This window comes from Gallinula chloropus, assembly GCF_964237585.1.
Source record: "Gallinula chloropus genome assembly, chromosome: 1".
Lineage (NCBI taxonomy): Eukaryota > Metazoa > Chordata > Aves > Gruiformes > Rallidae > Gallinula > Gallinula chloropus.
In genome coordinates this window covers 25,459,487-25,481,795 of record NC_140085.1, presented here as the reverse complement: position 1 = coordinate 25,481,795, position 22,309 = coordinate 25,459,487, and the positions used below count along the sequence as shown (strand labels likewise).

At 40.9% G+C, this 22,309-nt stretch overlaps 1 protein-coding gene across 1 annotated transcript in view; it reads right to left on the bottom strand.

Annotated features, from left to right (window-relative positions):
• Positions 1–22,309, bottom strand: part of KIAA1549 — a gene marked incomplete at both ends in the record, with an annotated part of 147,858 nt that overhangs the window by 17,959 nt on the left and 107,590 nt on the right. Inside the window, 2 exons of the mRNA XM_084273031.1 lie at positions 4,804–4,928; positions 8,666–8,868. Coding sequence (XP_084129157.1) covers positions 4,804–4,928; positions 8,666–8,868 — 328 coding nt within the window. The remainder of the gene's footprint in view (positions 1–4,803; positions 4,929–8,665; positions 8,869–22,309) is intronic.

Here is a 22,309-nt window from a genome sequence, read left to right as displayed (position 1 = left end):
AAACCACACATAATTTCACAGACATTTTACTGACTGAAGTTTTTAAAGCACTGTTTTCCTCTGTGACATGATAATCAGCTAACAGTTGTAAGCAAGCTGCACAAGTATCACCATGTTGTGATTTGCTGAAGAAGGTCTATCAATGCAAATACAATCAGCAAAAGATGTTATGGAAATTGGCACAGGTGAAAGTTGTGGCCCTGCTCCTGCCAACAGTCAATCACTTCAACAGAAACAGGTTATCTCCCTCAAAGACCTGAAATCTGTAAGATAACTTCTGTGCCCCATAGGTAAGCACAGATTTAAGGTTTTTTTCTTCTGGAGCTAGGCTACAACAGGAACCATTGTGGGGATTAGGCTTGGCAACAACTGTTGGAGGCTTGCAAAATGATCTTTAGCCTTGTCCACATGGTAATGCCACATGCTTTCAAACTGCTTCTCATCATGAAATATAAGCAACAAGAGATTAAGATTTGTGACCTTTCTTATGAAGGAACACAACAAGACCAGAGGGATAAGGTCCTGCATCCTTGAACATGTATCTAATAACGGACTACAGTTCCCAGATACAAATCAGGAGAATCTGATTTGATTCACATACAGAATCCATTGTTGATCAACCTGATCCAACCCCAACAGGTGAGAAGGAAAAGAAAACAGACACTGCTTTGATCCATTTGCAACATGTCCTGGTAATGAACTACAGAAGATCACAGTAGATGACCTGCTCCTTTGCTTCCCTCTTCTAGCACAGAAAGGGAGCAGAAGAGGGAAGGAATGAATGCTTTATTACAGTCACAGCACATTACTCTTGGGCTGGAAAGCAATCTGGCCAGAAGCAAAGCAAAATTCCTATTTTTCTTATTTCTCAAATTTGATCAAATGTAAACGTTTATAAATGACATGCATCGTTTATAAATGTGACTTTCCTATATAAATGTCTTTGAAAGGAAAGTAAACAGTTGCACTCACGATCTCTGTGTCCCACACGTTTTGAAGACACAGGGCCTAAATGAAATACATAAATCTCTCTTCCATAGCTATTTGTATGACCTTTATCATTTGTCATCTTCACAATCCTATCTTCATGCACTACTTAGAAGCGTGTAAGCATCGCCTCTGAGAGAGAGGAGCACAAGATATATTAAGTAGTTAGCGTGAATCCCTCAGAGCAATGCTGTAGTGCAATGGAAATCTGAACTTCTGCATCCATTTGTCCTGTTTTCCCCACACCATAGTCTTTTTTTCCAATCTTTCCAGTTGAACAGAAGCTCTTAAAGCTCCCTGACATCCAACATAAAACATTAAGGTTATTTTCATACTACTCTGAAAGGTCCATTATATTCAATTATGTTGAGCATTCATTCTGAATCTGTGTGTCTTCCCTTCTGCACATGTAACGTGAGTGCTTGGCAGAGGCCTCTAAGCTGAAAGAGTGCTTAAACTCAGTTTGTAAAACTGCCCAAAAAATCCCACTGTCAGACTTTTCTAAGGCTCTATAGTAACATCTCTTGCAGAAAAGGTGCACTCACAAAAAAAGCAACCCATGAGCTGCACCTGACCTTTAAATCCTGTCTCTGTGCACACACTGAATGTGTCTATAAATACAAACCAAGATGGAAGCATAGTAAAGCAGATAAGAAAGCCAAGGGCTGTACACATCTAACAAAAGGAGAAATGGTTTCTAAGTCAACACATGAATGAGTTCCTTTAGAGGTTTTGACAGAGTAAGAATGTTTTCTCATTTCCAAGTTATTATATTACACTGCTGCCCATGGTTCGAAAATCTTCCTTATAAAGCTATCAGATGGCATTATGTGAATGAAATTTTGATCTCAGACTAGAGAGCTGAGGCTGAAAAATAATGGAGAAGAATTAATACTGAAATTATGGGCAGAACTCTTAAATAACTAGTCCATATAGGCCACATGTCAAGATCAATGTTCATCACTGTTCCCTGGGTTGAAACTACTAATTGAACTGAAATGTCAGGAAAATTAATTGCTCTGCAGGAAACTATGATTTCATATGAAAACTGTCAATACAGTTGGAGATAGAAGACGACTGCTTCTTCCTCCACTCTCCCAAAATAATAATAAAAAAAAGAGACTCAGCAACCGAAGTGCAAAAAAGCTTCATTCAAGATCAGGTAAAGTCAATGGTAATTCTCCACCCATGCCCTGGCATTTGAATCCTGCCAGAGTATGTAGTTTCAGATAGATTTTACACAGCTTCTTTGTACCCAAGTAGATTATGTCCCCAGGTTGTAGCTGATGACTTGTACATACCTGACAATGGAAAGCATCACAGCCAGCCCTCTATCCATCTTTCTCTATTATTATAATGTGGAAACTGCTCTTAGAGGACAGAGTCCTTACTTTATCTCTAGATATGGCTTGCATTATCAATGGCAGTGTGTCAGCTTTCTCCAGCATCTTTGCTATGTCTCAGTCCCGACCAGAAAAACACAAGTTCATGAGAAAATACTTGCGCTTCTTTGCAGGTATCCTGCAAAGTCTCCATCTTCTAGTAATGACACTAATTCTAACAGTATCTGTAACTTGTTTATACAAAGTTTCAGGACCAACAGCTGTCTCAGTTTTGCTTCTTTCATAGTGATGTTTTCCTCAATAATTCGAAAGAATTGGGAGGAAATTAGAAAAAATGTGCCTAAATTGGATGACTATAATTTGCGTTGCTCAGAATTTTTTATAATTCAATAGCTCAAAAGCACTTCTGGGTTTTTAGACACAGAGGACAAATCCTTCCATCCTTAAGATATAATTGCAGCTACCCCGGCACCTCTATTCATATGTGTACTCAACTACTAGCTCTGGTTACTTACCCACTCTGTTTGCTCCTGACAACATAAAGGAGAAAGAAGAGACAACACAGTAATTATTACAAATAATTCAGCTGGAATGGCAACTGGAGAAAAAAAACAAACCCCACAGCAGGAAGATGATTGCATTTACTTCCGAATGAAATGCATGAACTTGGATCAAACTGCCGAGCCTCATCTGCACAAAAAGGGAGCTGCATCTGCCATTTATCAGACAGCAAGCTCTCTGCAGACAGTGCCTCCAATTCTGAATGCTAAAAATAGTCCCTATGATTGCTAAACTAGATGCACCAAATCCTGAAAAAAAAATAGTATGTTTGATCCAGTACATGGATGACAGGTAAACAGATGCATCCTACCATCCTACACAACACAATATCCTTCCTGCCTTTGCTAGGTCATTCTGAAGCAGTGGTACCTAACACTGCTACATCAAAAGGACATGTTAAACCTTACATAAGGGTTTTATGCCAAATGGAAAATGAAGAGAGAAAACCAGAGTTCCCAGGTAAGAAGAAATGGGAGAGCAACAGAACTGAAGTCAGCGAGGTTGAAGCTACTCATAGAGCATCCTGAGTTGAGCTCTGTCATAGCATAATGGCTTTCCTAGACTTGTGCTTTGGCATGAGTTTTAGTCCTTAGTGCAAACCCAAGGCACTGAAAACATACACAGCAGCATCGGTACAACAAAGTACATACACCACACGCTGCCTGCTGAATTATTAGGAAGTCACATGAGCAGATCCTGTGCTTTGCTTTCTTACATGTTTGTTACAGAGAAAAGCCTGCTCCAACACCCTTGCTCTTCCAGGAGTAGTCCACATTTAACTTGCTGTTTAGCCACTCAAGAGCTAGCAGTTTATATAAACTCTTACATACTCCTCAATCTTTAACACAAGGAAAATCTGAAGATTGCCCACTACGATCTGGCTGGAACCAGGACACACTGGCTCTGCATTCCTCACCTTTACATTTCAGCTGGTATTGTACAGATAACATAGAAAAATTTTCAGTATACCAAGAGACTGCTCACAGTGTGGTCTGTATTTTCTTCTTAGTTTCTGCTGCCACCAAGGTCGTGTGTATCGAGACCAGATAGGGATAACACAGGCTCTTTTACCCGCTATTCAGTATCAGAATTTTCTCTAGGAAGGCTACTGTTATTTAAGCTAAAGATCTGGTAACTAAAACAGCAAGGGACAAGCCACCTAAACCCAAAGGGCTCTCAGAAAAATACCTTAGTGTTTGCATAGGTGCAGTTAACCACACACTTTTAAACAGGAGAAGAATTTAAAAGGGTGTCTTAATTAAAACATAAAAACGTGTTTGCAGCATTTTATCAGCTTTTCAATGAGGAAAGAAATGCATCTTAGAGTACCTCCAAGACAATGATGACACTTATACTGCAAAGAAGATGTTTCTTTACAAAAGAAAATGTTACTGTTGATAATGTATTAGCACTGGATTTCCATCTTTCTAAAGCACAGCCATTAAGCCATTTTGATGTCTGAATTAGAACTTATTTGTAAAGCTTTACCCCTCTGGTGTCTCTTTTTTTAGTCTCACTTTTTTGAAGTTACAGACACATAATGCATGCTGTATCAAGTCCTGCTGTGGCCTCTACTGCCCACTTAAGTACCTGCGAGATTGCTACAAGGAGACCCACAATTAGGCCTAAATGGAAAGAGGTTTGCTGGGGGTGCGGAAGAGAAAAGAAGGGAAGATTCATTCTTGCTAAGCCATTAGTTTCAAAAGCTTGCTGGAACGAAAGGAATGTGTAGATCTTCGGTTTCAACAGAAGAAACTAAACCACAAAGGAGCAGAAGAAAGTTTTCTGCAATGCATCCAGAAAATTAACAGCCAAAGATGAGTTTTAGAAAAGTTACAGCACTAGAGTAACTCTTCAGCCTTGGTGAAGCTACTGCTACTGCACAAAAGTGAAGAAAAGTAAAGTAACAAACCCTTCTTCGCTGCTCTGCGTGGTTTGCCCTCATTTGCAACAGTTGATGGTCTTGCAGTTTCTTCTCCTGTTTCTCTCCCACTGGACTGTTCACTTGCTGTGGAATCAGCATCTGATGGGGAAACTCTGCCACAAACATTAAAAAACAAACCAACCAACGTGTAAGTTTGGACAGGGTCACAGTTCTCACACACAAAGAATCCTGTGCTAAAGTATCTTGAGAAGACTGTTATTATTTTCCTCTGTTTATAAGTAAATTTATAATAAATTAGCATAGTTAGACATTCATTGCTATGTTACTGTTGCGTGTGAAAACTGACTGCAACAGGATTTGTATGTGACAAGACTACTAACTAATCTTTGCTTTAAAATATACTTCAAGAAAACAGCCTGCATCCATAAATAGTGGTTTGTTTTTTGGACTGGAAAGGAATTATATTAGAAATAAGAAACATGTAGAGTTAATTAGCCTACTGTTCAGACAGGCTAAATTGGTGTTCTCTTGCTAATACAAGTCCATGTGCTTGTGTTCCTGACCCATTAAAATATAGGGCCATTTGTTAATACTATTTCTGTGTATTTATCCACACAGCCAAGAGATTCTTAAAAACATTTGTTACCTGCAGATTGCCATCTCAGTGCTCCTAATTGTGGTGGATGATTACAGAAAAATAAAAGCTGCAATTTTCCCCAACAGAACACTTCCACTGTAAAATTATTCAGAAACTGTGAAACCAACAATAATATAGGGCATACACCAGAGCCCAAAGCTGACACTGAAGCCTGTCTTTTCACACAGTGTCAGCCTCTGTGGTCATGTCTCCAGTGGCCTTTTTGTCTTGTGAGCACTCATACTCTATTTCTGCAGGAAGTCAGTTGCTGAACGTGTGCATTAACCTTGTTACACCCAGGATTCACCTGGGCTAGACTGGAGAGTTGAACCAGTTACTGAGGCTCCTGGGTAAGCACCAACCTGCCCAGAGCACACAGACCAAGATAAGTACACCCAGCCAGACAAGCTCAGTGAAAGTTAAACCAACTCCTTGCAGCAGGCAACGCTCAGAATTCAACTCCCATTTATCTCTTCCCTGAACAAATGCACTGATAATCAAACAATGGCTTTCAGTCTTTTCTGCAGGACTGTAACACTGGTAAGTCACACCCCAATTAGAAGAAAATAAAAATAGCAAGGAAGCAAGGAGAAATGTTTCACAGTAAGATTACAGATTACAGCACCATTCCATCTTTTTCCTCTTCCCTAACATGGAGATGATAGGCAGAGCTATCATCTCCATCACCTCTGTCTTGGTTCAACAGAGAATAAGGCTGGAGTTCTGTTTCCAGATCTGCTACTGACTTTGTTTCATCTCATTGTGCCTTGTTTTCCCTCATACTTTTCACTTAGTCTATCCTAATTATCATTAAGTAAATTACAGGAACACACAGTGCTGAGTCAACATCCATCATTCTTTCTAAGTGCAGTCATACCCTCTCAAGCCAAAACAACAGGTCCAACACAGCTGGAGCCCAGAGATGCCGTGCTTTCCAAACTCGGCTGTTTCTCTTGTTTGCTGGCTTTTACACATACAGAGGTCTACTCACATCACCACTGTATTTCCTGGCATGCAACACACAGTCCTGAATTGCACTGTGATGAAGTGAGTTCTGAGTTTCCTCACAAGACAGGAAGCAGCTAAAACCAACATAATGCACTATGCTATCATTTCACATTTCTTCCGCCTCAGGGAATAAATGTTTTAAAGCTCACGTTGACAGGGGCATGTCAGCATGTTAGAGAGATGATGGTAACATCTCCATAGTTGAGCCTAAAGGGAGATTTGCTCTTAAGGATGGATGAGGGAGAAGAGGGGAATTATCTTTTTTGATGTGCTTGAATTTAGATGGTCTTAAAAGAAAGAAGTATCTTTGTTCCAAATTTGATCAGTGATTCATTATTGTCTTCAAGGGAAGCATTAAAATGTTGGCTTCTGAATTTTCCCCCCCCGATTCATTTTCTGAATTATTATAGATTAAATATTGAGGTGGGAGTGAATATAGAGACTTTTCCCTCCAAGTACCGTCTCTGTCTTAGGCCACCTTTGAACTTCAAAACAGAAACACTTGTTCTTACGATTTATATTAATTTGGTTTAATTTATGAAGTACACCAAAATAGGTTAGCTACTTTTTCTCCCATTATTTTCCACCTTCCACTGTACTGCTGATAGCCTACTACTTGCAAGACCAATGGAGAGTTAGGAAGACAGGCTCAGCATCTGGGAAGATGGAAACAGAATCACAGAATCACAGAATCACAGAATCTTAGGGGTTGGAAGGGACCTCAAGAGATCATCGGGTCCAACCCCCCAAACAGAGCTGTACAAAGCCCATGTGGGGAAGATGCAGCGAGGATTTTAGGGCAACTGGGGCTTTAGAGGAAGCATGGGAGGTTGAGCAGAGCAGCAAGCTGTGCCAGAGACCTGCAGCTCAGGAAGAACCACCATTTTTTTCTTTCTAAGCTCATTTAACTCTGCCCTTGATTGTTCTTTTTTTCCTCCCACCCTGCAATAGCACTTAGGTAAAAGCACAGGGGATGCACAGCTGGAAAGGAGCGCAAAAATATGGGAGGGAGAGGAAGAAGTATTAGTGGAAAGTGGAGCACACAGGAGCTATGCAGTGAGGAACTTTGTGAAATCATAGGACTCATCAGGGATTCATTTTTTCCACCTATTACCTTCCAACTTATTCCAGTATTTTTTTTTTCAAATGCATGGATCCTTCTTACTACATAACTCTGTAACACCACCTATCCTACAAACACAATCCTGTCCAGCAAGGCACATTCACACATTACTGGAAAAGGTTAGGAGATTAGTGCTGAAGACTGACAGATGCTTCTCCATTTGCACAGCTGTAAATTATCACTCCTTTTCCTGGCCAAAACTGGTTTGCTATGAGAGCAACCAGATAACCACAAATAAAACCACTGGGTTTTGTTTGCTTTTAACAACCCTGTTGCCTTAGTAGCTAGTGGTCGCTACAAAGAGAATGAATCAGAAAACATACACTTGGTGTTTCCACAGAACAAGCAGTTACTTCACTCCAGCCAATCTCATAAAGTCTTAAATACCATTCTCAACTGGGCATGTTGCCTTTAAGAGAAAAAGGTATGGTAAATTCTCACAACCATGCACTAATAAGTAGTGGGGCACTGTCCTGAGTTCAGCCAGGATAGAGTTAATTTTCTCTCTAGCAGATGGTGCAGCGCTGTGTTTGGGAGTTAGGACAAGAGCAATGTGGGTAATACACGGATGTTTTAGTTGTTGCCAAGCAGTCAAAGACTTTTCAGCTTTCCATGCTACCCTGCTAATGAGAAGGTAGGGGAAACCGAGGGAGCTGGGAGAGAACACAGCCAGGACAGGTGACCCAAACTGGCTCAGCATAAAGTGGGGCTGGTAGAGGAGGAGTATATAGCTCCAGTGTGGGGACAGTGCAGTTTTTCGGGATGGCTGTATCGTCTTAGTTGTGCAGTTCAGTGAGAACCTGCATTGCATACCGCCAATTTTGTATATTTTGCTACAAAGCCCTGTTATTGCTATTTCTCCCTCCCTTTGCTGTCCCAGTAAACTGTCCTTATCCCAACCCACGAGGGTTTCCTGCCCCTTTCCCCTGAGAGAACGGCTGCATGGTGCTCAGCTGCCGGCTGGGGGAAAACCACGACAGGCGTAACTGACAGCCTGCCAGAAAATGCAAGTCCCAGAGCTCTGAGCAGTTCTGCCCACTTTAACTGCCCTAAAATACAGCAATCACCAGCCATTAATAAACTGTTATCCGCTACAATTTTGGTTTTGTCTGTGAACTGACCTCCCTCTGTGTCGAACAGCCTTTGAAGGTTTTGAGGAAGTCTTGGATTTGGGGCTGGGCACATCTCCATTTTCAGATGGGGTAGTGTCCTTGATAGGTCCTGGTAAAGGAGCTGGCTCATGGATAATCAGGACATCATCTTTATTGTGCTGGCCCAGATGCTGCTTAGCAAAATCAAAGCCTTTCACACTGGGGGCTTGTAGCTGTGAGGGAAGAACAAAGACAAAAAACAGGAACAATGAGTTACAATGAATACAAAGGCTTTGGGTAAGATCAGCAAACAATGGCCATTAGGAGGGCAGGCAGGGAATAGTAGTCTCAGGAATGAACAGGAGAGCTGCAGGGAAAAGAAAAATACATACACGCCACCCCCCCCCTCCCCCGATTCTGTCATCCTACTTCAGTAGATGATATGCAATTTAAAACTCCTCATCAGCAAAACTAGCTTCAAGAATAGCCTTCTGTTGCTGCTGTACCTTTTTGCAGCTATTACTTCAGATTTTACCATTGTGTGAGAAGCATTTTATGTACTTGTGGGTGCATAGCTGTAGGTGCCTGTGTACCAGCCGAAACAGTTACCCTGCCAGGCCATCTCTCCCTTTGTTTCAGTGTTTCCAGTTGTTTCACTCATTTCCAAAACCAAGTGAAATTAGTTTAAATAATTTGAGTAACACATCACTGCTTACTTTCCTCACCCTGAGCACCCCAAATCTGCAGGAGGTCTGGGAGTGCTTGTGCAAACACCTAGTTCAGGTTAGGAAACAGAACCTGAATGATACAGCAGCCTGGTGATGCCTTTTCAGCCCGCGTGGATGCTCCCAGGAAAGTACCAAAGACCTTGCTCTTAGGAATTTCATACTGAATAGATAGAAAAACATACAAAAGGCTTTGGAGTTTAGAGAAATCAGATACTTATCCTAGAGATCTTATTAAGGGATTACGGATTCAATGGGTGCCTTGCTTGAGAAAGACAGACCTAGGCCTTTCATTTCCCTAACTGTGTTTACAAAAGAGCTAATCTCACCTTGTCAGTGACTTGATTCAGACTTAATTTAACCAAGCCCCCAAGTTTCAAGTTCTCGGGTTAATTTTTTGGGGGGCTTTGGAGTAATCATTAATTCTGAAATACTAATTAAGAGAAACTTTTCCTTCGAGCCTCACACAGTTTCACGTAGTTCAGAAGTTCAAAGCAGAAAGAAAGGTTGACAGCTCCACTTTTCAAGGAGCATGCACACGTACTACTCCCTGCACAGCACAGGCACAAGCCTTCCCTGCGTCCCTAGAGCTCATTTCCTGCGAAGTGAAGAACGTGTCGGAGCGTACTTATGGGTGCGTCGGGTTCCAGATGTTTAAATGAACCCCCTTTCATAAAGCTTGGCATGCCAACACAGCTAACTACAAGCAGACTCTTCTGATACCCTGCCAAAGATAAGCTTGCCTAAGGAATATTCTGAAACAATCTCTTCAAAATATTTTTTCAGTAAGCAAACATTTTCCAAATGGTTCTTGGAAAGGGTGTTGTGGTAGAGCAGGCTGCCTATTTAAACCAGTAGATGGCAATAAAAGCTCTCCTGTAAAATCTAACAACTATCTGAACAGCTGAGGTTTTGGGGTAATTTCTCAAAAAATAAGCAAGCTTATTATCTGAACAGATCTGGACGTTCTCCACTATATTCTTGGGATTTCAATTCGGTATTATGGGTGATTAAATTACTGGATTTATGAAAATCATTGCAACCACTGACTCAAAAAGGCACTGTTGAGCTAGACCAGGTGAAGGTGTAACTGTTTCTCAGTTTCTTGAGTCATTGTGAATCCTTCCCGAAACTTCCCCCCACCATCCCTTCCTGGAACTGAAATACTGTCTTCAGCTCCTGCTTGCTTAAAGACCAAAAACAGATGAACCCAAATCTCCATGCCTTTTTTTTTTTTTTTTAAATCCAAAGAGTTTCTCAGGAGGAACTTCTCACTTCCACTGCCAGAACGATCACGCTGGCTTGCAGCACTTTGATTACTGAAACTCCTCTTAGTTATTCCATTTCTGATCTGTTTAAGACATTATGTCTATCCTCTTTGAAGATAACTCCTGTGTAAGCCACCCTCCCTTTGAGTCCCTTCAGTGGTTTCCCTTGTTCTAACCCTTTCAATAGTACACCCTCATGCCTATACAATCCTGCTGCCTTCCCCTATTTCACTTCATTCCCCTACCTCACCTTCAGCACCCTTTGCTCCAAAGACAAAGGGACTCTTCAACATGTGCTGGGCACAAGTACTTCACAAAAAATCTTTGGGGTTCCTCTACACTTTCTTAAGCACCCCCAACTCGACCTGCAAAGTTACCGCTCCTTTTTGAATAGTGTGATGGGTAGGGAAAACTAGAGACAAACATTCTAGTACTATTGAAATAAACTAGTCTGGTTTTATTAAGATTACTCTGTGCATCAAGCATGCCTTTCACATACCTTAGAGTTAAATCTAACCTATGTGGCTTGTCAATCCTCTGGGGACTAAAGCAATATGAAAAAAATACATTTTTAAAATATTTTACCTTTGAATAGTGCTATTGCTAGCTGCAGTCTAACATAACCTTTTGTCTAAGCACAGTTATGGAAACAGACATATTTATGTGTGTATGTATGCACACCGCAGCATATGTATGCACAAATGTTTATCTGCAGACAGACCACACAGAAGCTGAATTAAAGTCTGTTGGTACAGCGAGGAGAAGCACACCCGCTCTAAGACATGGCACAGTTAAGGTAGTCTCAACAATCACAACTGGGTCCTCTGAGGCATAGGCACTGTAGTAGTTACAAAACCATAAATTCATTTCTTCACTTCAACTCTCTCCTCTCTTCCACCCTGCTGGATCCTTGGCAGGGGCTGGGCCATCTGCTATTAGTCCAGGTTGGGTATCGAACACGAGAATGTTATTTGTAGAACCAGGATACCCATCTCAGCTCACGCAGAGGCCAGTAAACACATAATGGAAGGAGGAGGTGATGTAAGAAGAGAACCCATGGCTCCATTTTACTCAGGTTGCATCCAGTTAAACTTCTCACCTGGTCTTACTCTTCCTTGCCAGACAGAACCAGTCTCTCTCTCCCACCTACTTGTCCCTCTCTCCCTCTGCCTGACAGCTCCCAGTTCCAGTTTACAATATCCAAGAGTCTGAGGCTCACTGCTTACTCCTTTACCTGGCCTCAGAACCACCTCTGTGTACAGCACACAGAAACAAGCCCCTCAGCTTCTAAGTGACAGCTTTACAGAGCTTATGTGTGCTGAACAGGTGTAATCCTATGAGAATTTAACTGGTAAACTCTAACATGCCTCTGCCAACCACATGCAAGCATTTTTCCAGGGGTTTAAAACTTAAGTCAGAAATGGACAATTCCCCACAGAATCAGTAAAAGCATCTCCCTTACACAAACCAACCTTCTGGTCCTGCTGCCTTTCCTTCACCACTCTGTACCCCCAAAGGCTGAGAATAAACACTAGAGCTTCTCCAAAACAATTTTTAATATTTGAACAGACCACTCTATTTTCTGTTAACCTTGTCTTTTGAAAGATGCAGCTCTTCTCATCATCTTAAAAAAATATTCAGTATAAAACTGACACCTGAATGGAAAACTTTGGCCTTAACAATCCAAATCTTGTAGAGTTCTATACAGTCAAACAACAACATTTCTGGGTATCCCCTGCTGAAAAGCTCAAGTTGGCCCTACCAGCTCCAGACAATACATGAACAGTACAAGACACTGTATGCACATGCATGTTTACAAATCTGAATCAAAAAAGCAACAGAAAAATGTAATGTAAAAATACATAGATATGAAACATGATACCTGACTACAAAAGAATGGCCCTCAACAAAAAATTGGATAACTTGTATTATTTTTAATGTAATTTGTATTTCAGAAAAAGAAATACTAATATACTTACTATTGCAGAAACAATGCCAACAGAAACCCGCTTTGTTTTCTTAAAAAAAGTCTACATTTCTGATGCCTCACTTCTTAGACCATGGCAACATTATGACTTTACCTGAGAAACAGCATGAACCAAAATTTCCATTTACAGTGAGGTGCCTGAAGGCCACTGAAACACAACTCTGCTTTCTGCAAGACCAGACAGTCAGATCAGTGAGACTCTGTGGAATGAATGGTGGCGATCCAAAGTAAAGAGGTTTCTTACATCTTCTTACTGATTTCTGTGCCTCCCGCTGCATTCTTCCTTTATATCAAGTTCTGTGGTGTAACAGATTGCATGACCTCTGCTCATCTTAGGACAGGAGGTCAGAGTACCATGTGTGGATCAACCATTTACTATTCAGAAATTAACCACCACCAAGCAAAGAACAGAATCTCTTTTTAAGGGCACAGCAGTGCTCATACCACTACCCATTCAGGTGCTGAATCTGAGCCTCTTTTTATCAGCCTCAAGTGCCTTTACCTCAGACTCCACAAAATCAGTATAATCAGTATTAGCAAAAGGTTTCTTGTTTTATATCTTAGTTGTTAGAGAAGGTTTTGGTTTATCTTTAGATATTTGTGAAAGGGAAAAGAAACTACTGTGAAGCTTCCCACCAAAATAAAGATGTCTAAATTGCCAGATTCGTAAGCCATTATATTACAGTATAAATGCAGAACCCACTGAAATCTAAAGGGGAAGATGATTTCAAATTGGCAAGTCAAGACAGTGCTTTAATTCTATTGTTACATACTGAATGGAAAAAAACCCCAATCCTCAGTTCACAGAAAAATCAAATAATTTCTGCAGAAGCCTGCCTACAAAGTCCGTGCACCTCAGTCAAGAGTCATTCCATGAAAGCAGCTGACAGTTTCAGTGCTGTTCAAGTCACAGAAATACAGCGTGGTTGTCAATATATTGTTTTGCTAGATGCAGAGACACACCAGGAATGTCAACAATGTTTTCTCAAGGAAGCAAATACCGCACACACAGGTCAGTGAATAATTTCAGCAGAAAGCAGAAGAGAAGAAATACATTTGCTTGGTATTCTTCCTGTAGTCCCTACAAGCAGCATTTGAATTCGGGCATAATATGAAGAATAATGCATTAAGACAATTTCCTATTGATTTTATACCACAGCATTGCCTTGTTCCTTATAGACACACCGAGCAGAAGCTGTTACAATAACACATTTCCGAGCGAGCAAAGGAGCTAAGCATGATTTCAAAAACAACACTTTAGTGTTGGTACATAATCAATGAACAAAACAGGAATACCAGGAAAGAAATCCTGCTTACTTATGACCTTACTAACATGTTAGCACATGGAATGCTATGAAAACGTCAGAAAATAAAGAAATTTTATTGGAAAAAAATTAAAACCTTTTCAAGTCTGCTAGCATAAGCCCAGCAGGGCAATGAGGATCACTGTTCTTAAAACTCATGCGGGCTAATGATGTAATTCTGATTTAGGATGGCCCAAAACTATTAAGCAATGCAAACGGCCTTCGCAACCTGAGCTTCATATCACCAAACCCTCCTCCATATTCCCAGGGCACCACAGCATAGTGATATGAACTCACTGCATTACTCTCATGACACACCAGTAAGTACAATTACTTGCAGCTGCTTGTGTGTTCACTAGGGTCTGCTTAATTTTAACTCATCTTTTTTCCACCATGCTTCTACTACCCCACCTAGGATGTCATCTACTTCTTCCTCCCACAAGGATCATCAATTCATATTGTTTGCAGTGACTGTTCCATAGTATATTTAAAATGTCTAAATTCCTATTTATTGGTAGACTGGCAGAAGTAGAGGCATGTTCACCTTCCTCCATCTCATTTTCCTATTCAGCTCATTCTCCTAATAACATTCCCACCCCTTACACATGTAAGTTTATGTATGGTTGTTTACATCACTCTCCAACATAAAACCCTGTTCGGATCACAGCCAGTGACTGCCTGTACCTGCAATTCAAGAGCAATAAGGCATTTCTGAGTTAAGACACAAGAAACTTTTGCTGATGAAAAAGCGTATTAGAAGATCACATAGAAGCAGAGTTCCATCTCCATAGCCTCCCTCAAAATACTGAAGAAAAAGACCCGTTTAAATTTCTCACGGTCTTTTTCTGCCATTGACATAATTTCCCTGTGAAATGGGTTATGATGCAACCAGTGGCACAAATTCCTTCCCCATCTACTTTAACAAAAATACTAAGCACCACTGAGAAAAGTGCAGAGAGATCCTTCACTGCCGCTGGTTTAGGAAATGTTTTTAAGCACCAAAACAAAAAGGTCTTCAATTAAATTTAAATACCTTCATTGGATAACCCAGTATGTATGTAAAAAGAAGTGTATGTACATAAAAAAGTAGTGGATGTGTAATAGCAGTTCACTACACTGCCTCTTTGGTGGGATGCCTTCACCTTCCCATTACAGCCTTTACCCTCTACAGCAAGCCACATCTCAAAAAGCAGCAGGACTTTGAAATCTGATGGCTTGAAAAGGTGTTGTATGCACAAAACGTCCCCCATTTTCTCACCTCAGACCAAGTACCTCTTTATAGAAATCATGCCTTGCATTTATCATCAATAGAGCACTGCTGTCAACTAGCACTATTACTGGGAATAGGTAAAGCAGTTCTTGTGGAAAACAAACGTGTTTATACACATTTTTTCCATCAAGAACGTTTGCAGAACGTACAAACGTTTCTACCATCAAGTCAAAGAAAAGTAACACACCATATAGCCAGTGCTGCCACAGAAAACCAGACCAAAGTAGTGTACAGCCTCTGGTCCTCCATCCCTCCCCTGGAAAGTCAAAACTGTGGTTTACTGCTGGTTTTATGCTCCTGGAGTAAGATCAAAAACAAATGAAGAACCCCCCCAAACTTCAAAAATTTCATAAAGCCATGAATTCTCAAGACACCTGTCCTGAAATATTTTCTTAAGACAGATTCTTTTTGAGGATTTTCGCCATCCCTCCTGTTCTCCTCTGTGCATTTCTCCTGCCACTCCAATATTACTGTGACAGCTCAGTAAATTTCACAAAATACAAGAGGGATCATGCTGCTGAGAGCCCATAACTCTGAGTACATCTATGCCCACAGGCTGCTGAGATAACTGCTCTAAGAGGCAGAATTCTCTGTCTGAATCACACAGCTTTAGCCTTCCTTCTCAGACAGAAATGCTACAGGGTGGATACTATCTTAATCATGGTTTGGTGAGGTTCCTTTGCACATGGGTTGGATGAAAGAATCAAGAAGTAAGTTAGAAGATCACCAACTGATAGGATAGACCTGTCATTCCTGTGTCTCAGTTCCACCAGTAAGTTATGTCAAGCCATTACTCCTCCAAGGTCACGTACACAACTCTGATACCAACTGCAGTCTCTAAGAGAGGTAGCACAACTCATCGACACAAGAAAGTGCTTGAGAACAAAAGAACACATTCATCACATGGCTCTTACTGCCTGGGCAGAGCACATACACACCCCAGCCCAGAAACACATCCTCTCCTCAAATAATGAGGAGTGTTAATGGAATTTTAAAGATGGAGCATAGGTTAATAATTTTCATTTATTCTTATGCTGCTACTTTGTTGGGCTCAGTGACTCAAACACATCCGTATTTCTAAGCAACCTTGTAATGGACACAGAAAGAAACTGCACTCACACACTGCAGAAATAATCTGCTTGCTGAAATGAAGCTACAAGTGAGTAGCAGTACTAAAACCATAGGCAGCAATAATTTCTGGTCCCTTTCCTTGTTCCCAAAATAGCTAATTTGTACAGTAAACGCTTTATCATCTTTTGTTAGGAAAGACAGAAATTATTTCCCCCAAACTAATCTTGTCTCTGTCATCTATTATGTTTAGGATGGTATGAAATTTATCTGTAGTTTGAAAACCAGTTTTTTCCTTTTTGTGTAACTCCTAATTCCTTTTCAAAAGCATCTGCTATACAAATGTCGCTCTGTAAATCCATGGGGCACCTCCATTTGGAATAGCACAGCTAGCAGCTCCTTCAAAGGCCAGTTCAAAAGAAGGAATAAGAAATCTGGGACTCCTCTGTCCGGAAAAAGCAATATTGGAGATGGGATTGGCAAGGAGCAAAAGCACCTAGGAACCAGCTGTTCACTGGTCCAACCAATACAAGGACTAGGGGGCATCACAGAAAAAGAGGTGGCAGGATGAAAGCACGATGAAGCAGCAAGATGAATGATTCTTTGTGTAACAGGTTGTGGAAATCCCTGACAGCGTCTCAGACGCATTTAGAAGGACTGGACCATTTAATGGAAGAGAAATCTGTTGAGTGTTGCTAAATATCACCACTTCTAGATCAAGTCCAAGAGACACAAATAACTAGATGCTGAAGAGTTACTCATGGCAAAGCATCATGTGTGCTTGCCCTGTTCTTCTCCACTTCCACAGGCTTTTGCTTTTGGCAGCTGGGCTAGCTGGCCTTTTCATCTGACCTCAAGACAGCCTCACATGTTTATAAAAAAGCAGGTGGAGATATTTAACACTTAAGATACACCACTTATACCAATAGATAAAAATGTAGTATTTTGTTTCTACAACTTGTGAATAGTTAATCTTAATACAGAAGAAGAGTTCCTACAAAAGAGTTCTTACAGAGGAACTGCCATCAGCGAAATGTATTGTTGAGAAATGATGAAGGGGTTGAATACTGCATTCCTTGTTACACTCCAGCTATTCACTCTGAAGCAGAATCTGTATGCCAATTCCAAAAAGAAAACATTTTGGATAGTTCAAGGTTGCTGCTAGAAATGAATGATATTTGTTATGCAAACGGTAGGCAAAGACATGAATCTCTTGCAAAAACTCATGTCAGTTTTTGAGTAGTTTTTATAAGATGGGTGTCAGCTGCCTTTCTTAACATGAGTTTCTTTTGACTGGAATTATTCTGCAATGCAGAGCTGTTGCCTCGACATTATACAGATGAACAAAAGCATTAAAGGATGTCAAAACATCACAGGAATTCTTTATACCAGGAGCAGAAGCCTAGTATTTAGCCTCCAGCAGGCCTGGCCTCTTTGATCCCGGGAACATCCAAGAAGTAGTCTACTGAATACACAATAATAAGCAAAACTCTCAATTCAGAGGTGTAAAGTTACACCTGACACATGAGATTCAGGTATCAGATATCCCTGCTTGGGGGGAAAAATAAAAATCCACATGAGCCCCTCTCAGACATCTTGCAGAACGCATGACTCACCACCTGTAAGCATGAGCGACACATGGAGATCTGTCTGGCTGTCAGGAGCTGTGCAGATTAGAGCAGACACTTCAGAGCTGGTAATGGTCCCCAGGTGGTTTCACATCAGCTGAGGTCTGCTGGCACACCATGCCATGCTCTCCAGCTCCAGCACTACCTGTGCTACCACTGAAGGAGAAGGTGGGGTACAGTATGCTTCGTCCAAGGCTTTGTGAGTCAGAAAGACAGGCTCAGACTTCAAGAACCACAGCAGCGTGCAGAGGGCTCCAGAGAGGAGTGACTTCTGGCTGAAGTAGTAGGTTTTTCTCCCCATTGGGATGTGCCCTAGGAAAAGCCAGGTGCTGAGCTCACCATTCAAAGTTAGCACGGCAAAGGCAATGACATCAGCACGTGCAGCACTTACAGAACATCCAAGACCTTCTGAATAAACCGTCAATGAGCTTGTCCACTGGTATGAGACTCTTGTCATTAGGACAGGGAGCCTTTCCCTGAATTGTCTAGAGCTGAAACTACCTCTGAAAAGTCCTAGCAACAGGTTTGACTTTTCTCTCTCAACGTTTGTACACAGCGGGGATGTGAAATCCCCAACGAACCAAGTTCCATTTCAGTTTTTGGATGTCCATAGAGAAAGAAATAATACTGCTGACTTGGTCTGCATTACAGATAATACTTAGAATGCTTTTTCTTTTTTTCTCTGGAAAAGAGAAGTTGACAGTGGTCTTGCACAAAAACATCACTAGACCAGTACAGACCCGAATCACGGTTTGGGCATTAAAGACATTTAGCCATTTTTTTTCATGAGGATGAAAAATAACGCATGGCAGAAATTCAATTGCCCCCCAAAGGCACAGCTTCTCTGCAAGAAAAAAAGATCAGGTCAAGACAATGTTATTGTCGATATAGGCAATGGCAAGAGAGAAAATATTGTAATTTAAAAATGCCACTTAAGCATCTTTTTATTTCCAAAGGCAAAGACATCTTTATCCAGTGCAATAACCCAGATCACATCAAGGTACATTTCCAGTAGGATGCTACGGCTTACAGAACAAGTCATGAATACTTAATGTGCCCTTTAAATATCTTAGATCCATCTCTTGAAAAGAATTATCCTTGCACAGACCAATGAATCTTGCATAGATATTCACTGCTCTGACCTGTTTCCCTAAGTTCCAGTTTAAAAAGGGCCCAAATAACTTTGATCTAAGCATGTTTTCCCATCTAATCTCCAGAATGAAAAAGGTAACCTATTATTTTTCAGGTGTTGCTAATCCTGCTTTGAGGCAGAGGGATGGATTAGCTAATCAGAGTCTCTTGAAGATGCTTTTTTTTTCCTAATTACTTTATCTTTGAACACGGTTTTGTTTGCATCAGTTCCCACAGAAGTTTTCTTTACTATGTATTTATCTTATATCCACTGAAGTGAGTATGAGTATGAATCTAAGGGAACTTACATAGAACATGTAAATATAAGGAGGAACTTTTTTCACTGTGAGGGTGACGGAGCACTGGAACAGGCTGCCCAGAGAGGTTGTGGAGTCTCCTTCTCTGAAGACACTCAAAACCCGCCTGGACGTGTTTCTGTGTGATTTAGTCTAGGTGGCCCTGCTCTGGCAGGGGGAGTGGACTAGATGATCTTTCAAGGTCCCTTCCAACTCGTAATGTTCTGAGATTCTGCAGCAGAAGTAGCAGACTTCTGAGATTATCCAGAAGTAAAACATCCCTTCGTATTGTTTTGAGTTCAGGCTCTATGTTTGCTGCAGAAGACGTTACGAGCCTTTTTAAGGACCCTTATGCTATCCTGTCTGCAAAACACTGATCCTGTGATGAAACTACAAGGCCAGATGGAGACAACAGAAAACATGAGAATGGCACAGAACATCCATCTGCAGAACAGGCCTTCGCTAAATGCAGTCTACCCTGCCCACGTCATCACCTTAGAAGAATCATTACTGTTATCTATATTCGCTTTCAGAGTTGACCTGAGGATGGGGACAAGCAGAAAATCTGGATTCAAGCCTAGCTTCAGGGCTGCTATGGCACTTAAATAAATATAGATGCAATCTTGAGTACTTCTATGGGTTTGTCACCACAGGACCTGACCATTTTTCAACACAGGTATACTCACTGAAGTGGAAAATACGCTGTTATTGACCATCACACATGAGGCACTGTGACCTGAATATTCTAAATGGGTGTGACAGAGGAGATAAAGGACCAAAGCAGGTTAGTTGTGCTGGCATGACACACTGGCCAGTGAGACTGAATTGTTCTGTAACACAACTACCTTTAGCTCACTGAGGTGTACCTGGCAGCACACCCAAAAGGCGTGCAAGGTCTTACTACCACAGACAATAGCACTGGTTTGCTTCATCAGATGACAGGCTGTGAGGGTATGAAGCTTATGACTTAGGTTTAATGGTGGCCACAGGAACACAGAAGGAACACCTACTGTGTAGAAGTAAACTTTTACATGCAGAGGATTAGAATTAAAACTTAAATAACGAGAATTAAATGATTGAATGAGAGGAAGGAAAAAAGAAAAGATGGTACTAGAATGATACACAAGGCTAAAAAATCCAGGAAAATTTGTAGGGTCTTTAAAGCGTCTCTCTAAAGCAAAGAATGCAAATATGTAAAAGAGACTCTAAATGGAGACTAAAAAGCTCCTGAAAAACTTACATCTTACTTAAGTAGTCTGCATTCCTGTGCATTTACAGAAGTTCTCTCTCTTGATGCTTCAAGGAACCAGCCTTTAGTGGTGAAGTCCTGAGCAGCATGAAGAAAACAGGCTTTCCCATCACACCCCTCCCCAACCTTGTTCGAGGCTTTTAAGTCACAGGTGACATAATTTGCTATCAGCTGCTACTGTGAATTCTAACAGATCATTATGCTGCCCACTGATCTGCTGTGTTAAAATGGATAATTAAACAGACTGAAAAAGACGACTGATGATACCTCTGGAGATCCACCAGTGCAGTATGATATCCTACTCCATCTGAACAAGAAAAGTGTATCTCAGTTTCTTATCTTCCAACCAACACACATTTTCAAGCGCCAAAACACATCTCAGACTTACTACATGGCTGAAAATAACAGCCTTCTATTTCTATAATGGATATGGCACACATCTGTTAATGAAATGCTTTGATATTTATACTTCTCATTTCTATATTTGCATTAAAAGAAGATGCTTTTAAAGATTAATGACAGTGAAAAGAGCTAGCACTATAAATGCATCTTTATGGTTTTAACCAATGAAATATTGATTCCAAGAGAAAACCACAGATCTTTAACCTAAATATCATTCCATATATAGATGGATGCAGTGCAGGCCTTAATTTTCCTTTGGTACCAAAGTCAAGCTCTGTAAAGAGGGAAAAGAAACTTGTGGGTGGGGTGAGGAAGGGGGGAGCCTGAGTCCATTTCTAATCTGAGTTTATTCACACACTTAAATCCCCAACCACATGGTTTCACTCCTTTGATAATTTCTTTGCATTTACAGTAATAAAACATATAAAAACCACAAACAATTTGAAAGGTCAGGACAAGACCAAATGTCCCTAATCATTTGTATGCTGTTGCAACTGTCTGTGGGGGGATCTTCAGTGCCTGTTAAATAGGCCCTGTTCTGACCTGGATTTCTAGCCCACTGTTTGAAGACACAAAGAAATCCCAAAGACAGCCTACTACTAAGGAAGCCAGAGTATGACTTCTGTTCTGGATCTTGGGCAAAGTTTTCAAAGTAACACCTCAAACAACTGTCAGAATCTAAGTGATAAAAATTTAAGACACTTTTTATTGCTTTACCTCATTTAGTATTAAAGTATGAGCCATCCACTGGCACAAAGATTGGACTAGATGTTCTTACTGGTTCTTTCCAGTTTGCCTACAGTGACTTCCCTACAGAAGGCAAAGTGACAGGCTCCCTTGGCGAACTGAAATGAGACTTGCATACAAACAGCTTCAAGCCTTCTGACTCATGAATGATTAAGATGAAGAATACTGTGGAAGCAGGAGAAAAACAACTGAGCCATCTTCCCAAAAGAAGGTAAAACTATGAAAGATGTTTCTGGCCTTATTGCCAACCCAACTGCTCATGACAGCAGAGAGGTACTGAAATCGTATGTGATGAAATAGCGTAGCAAGGGTAATGATCCTCTCCTGCCTTTCTGGTATGACCCTTCTCAAATTAGCTGAAACTACTGTGGGGAACTTCTTCAATCAAAATCTGTTACGTATTACCACAGCACAGGTGAAACAAGGCACCAGGAGGTGAAGTTCATCAAAGGGTACCACTTGTTGCTGACCTCGATTCTGACACTCAATCTGCAGTGGCAAGACAAGTGGAAGTTACTATTGATTTGTTCTGACTGCTTTGGAAGTGCAACCGCTTTCTGCTCCTCTCATCTTTCACATCATTAATTATCTTGAAAGAG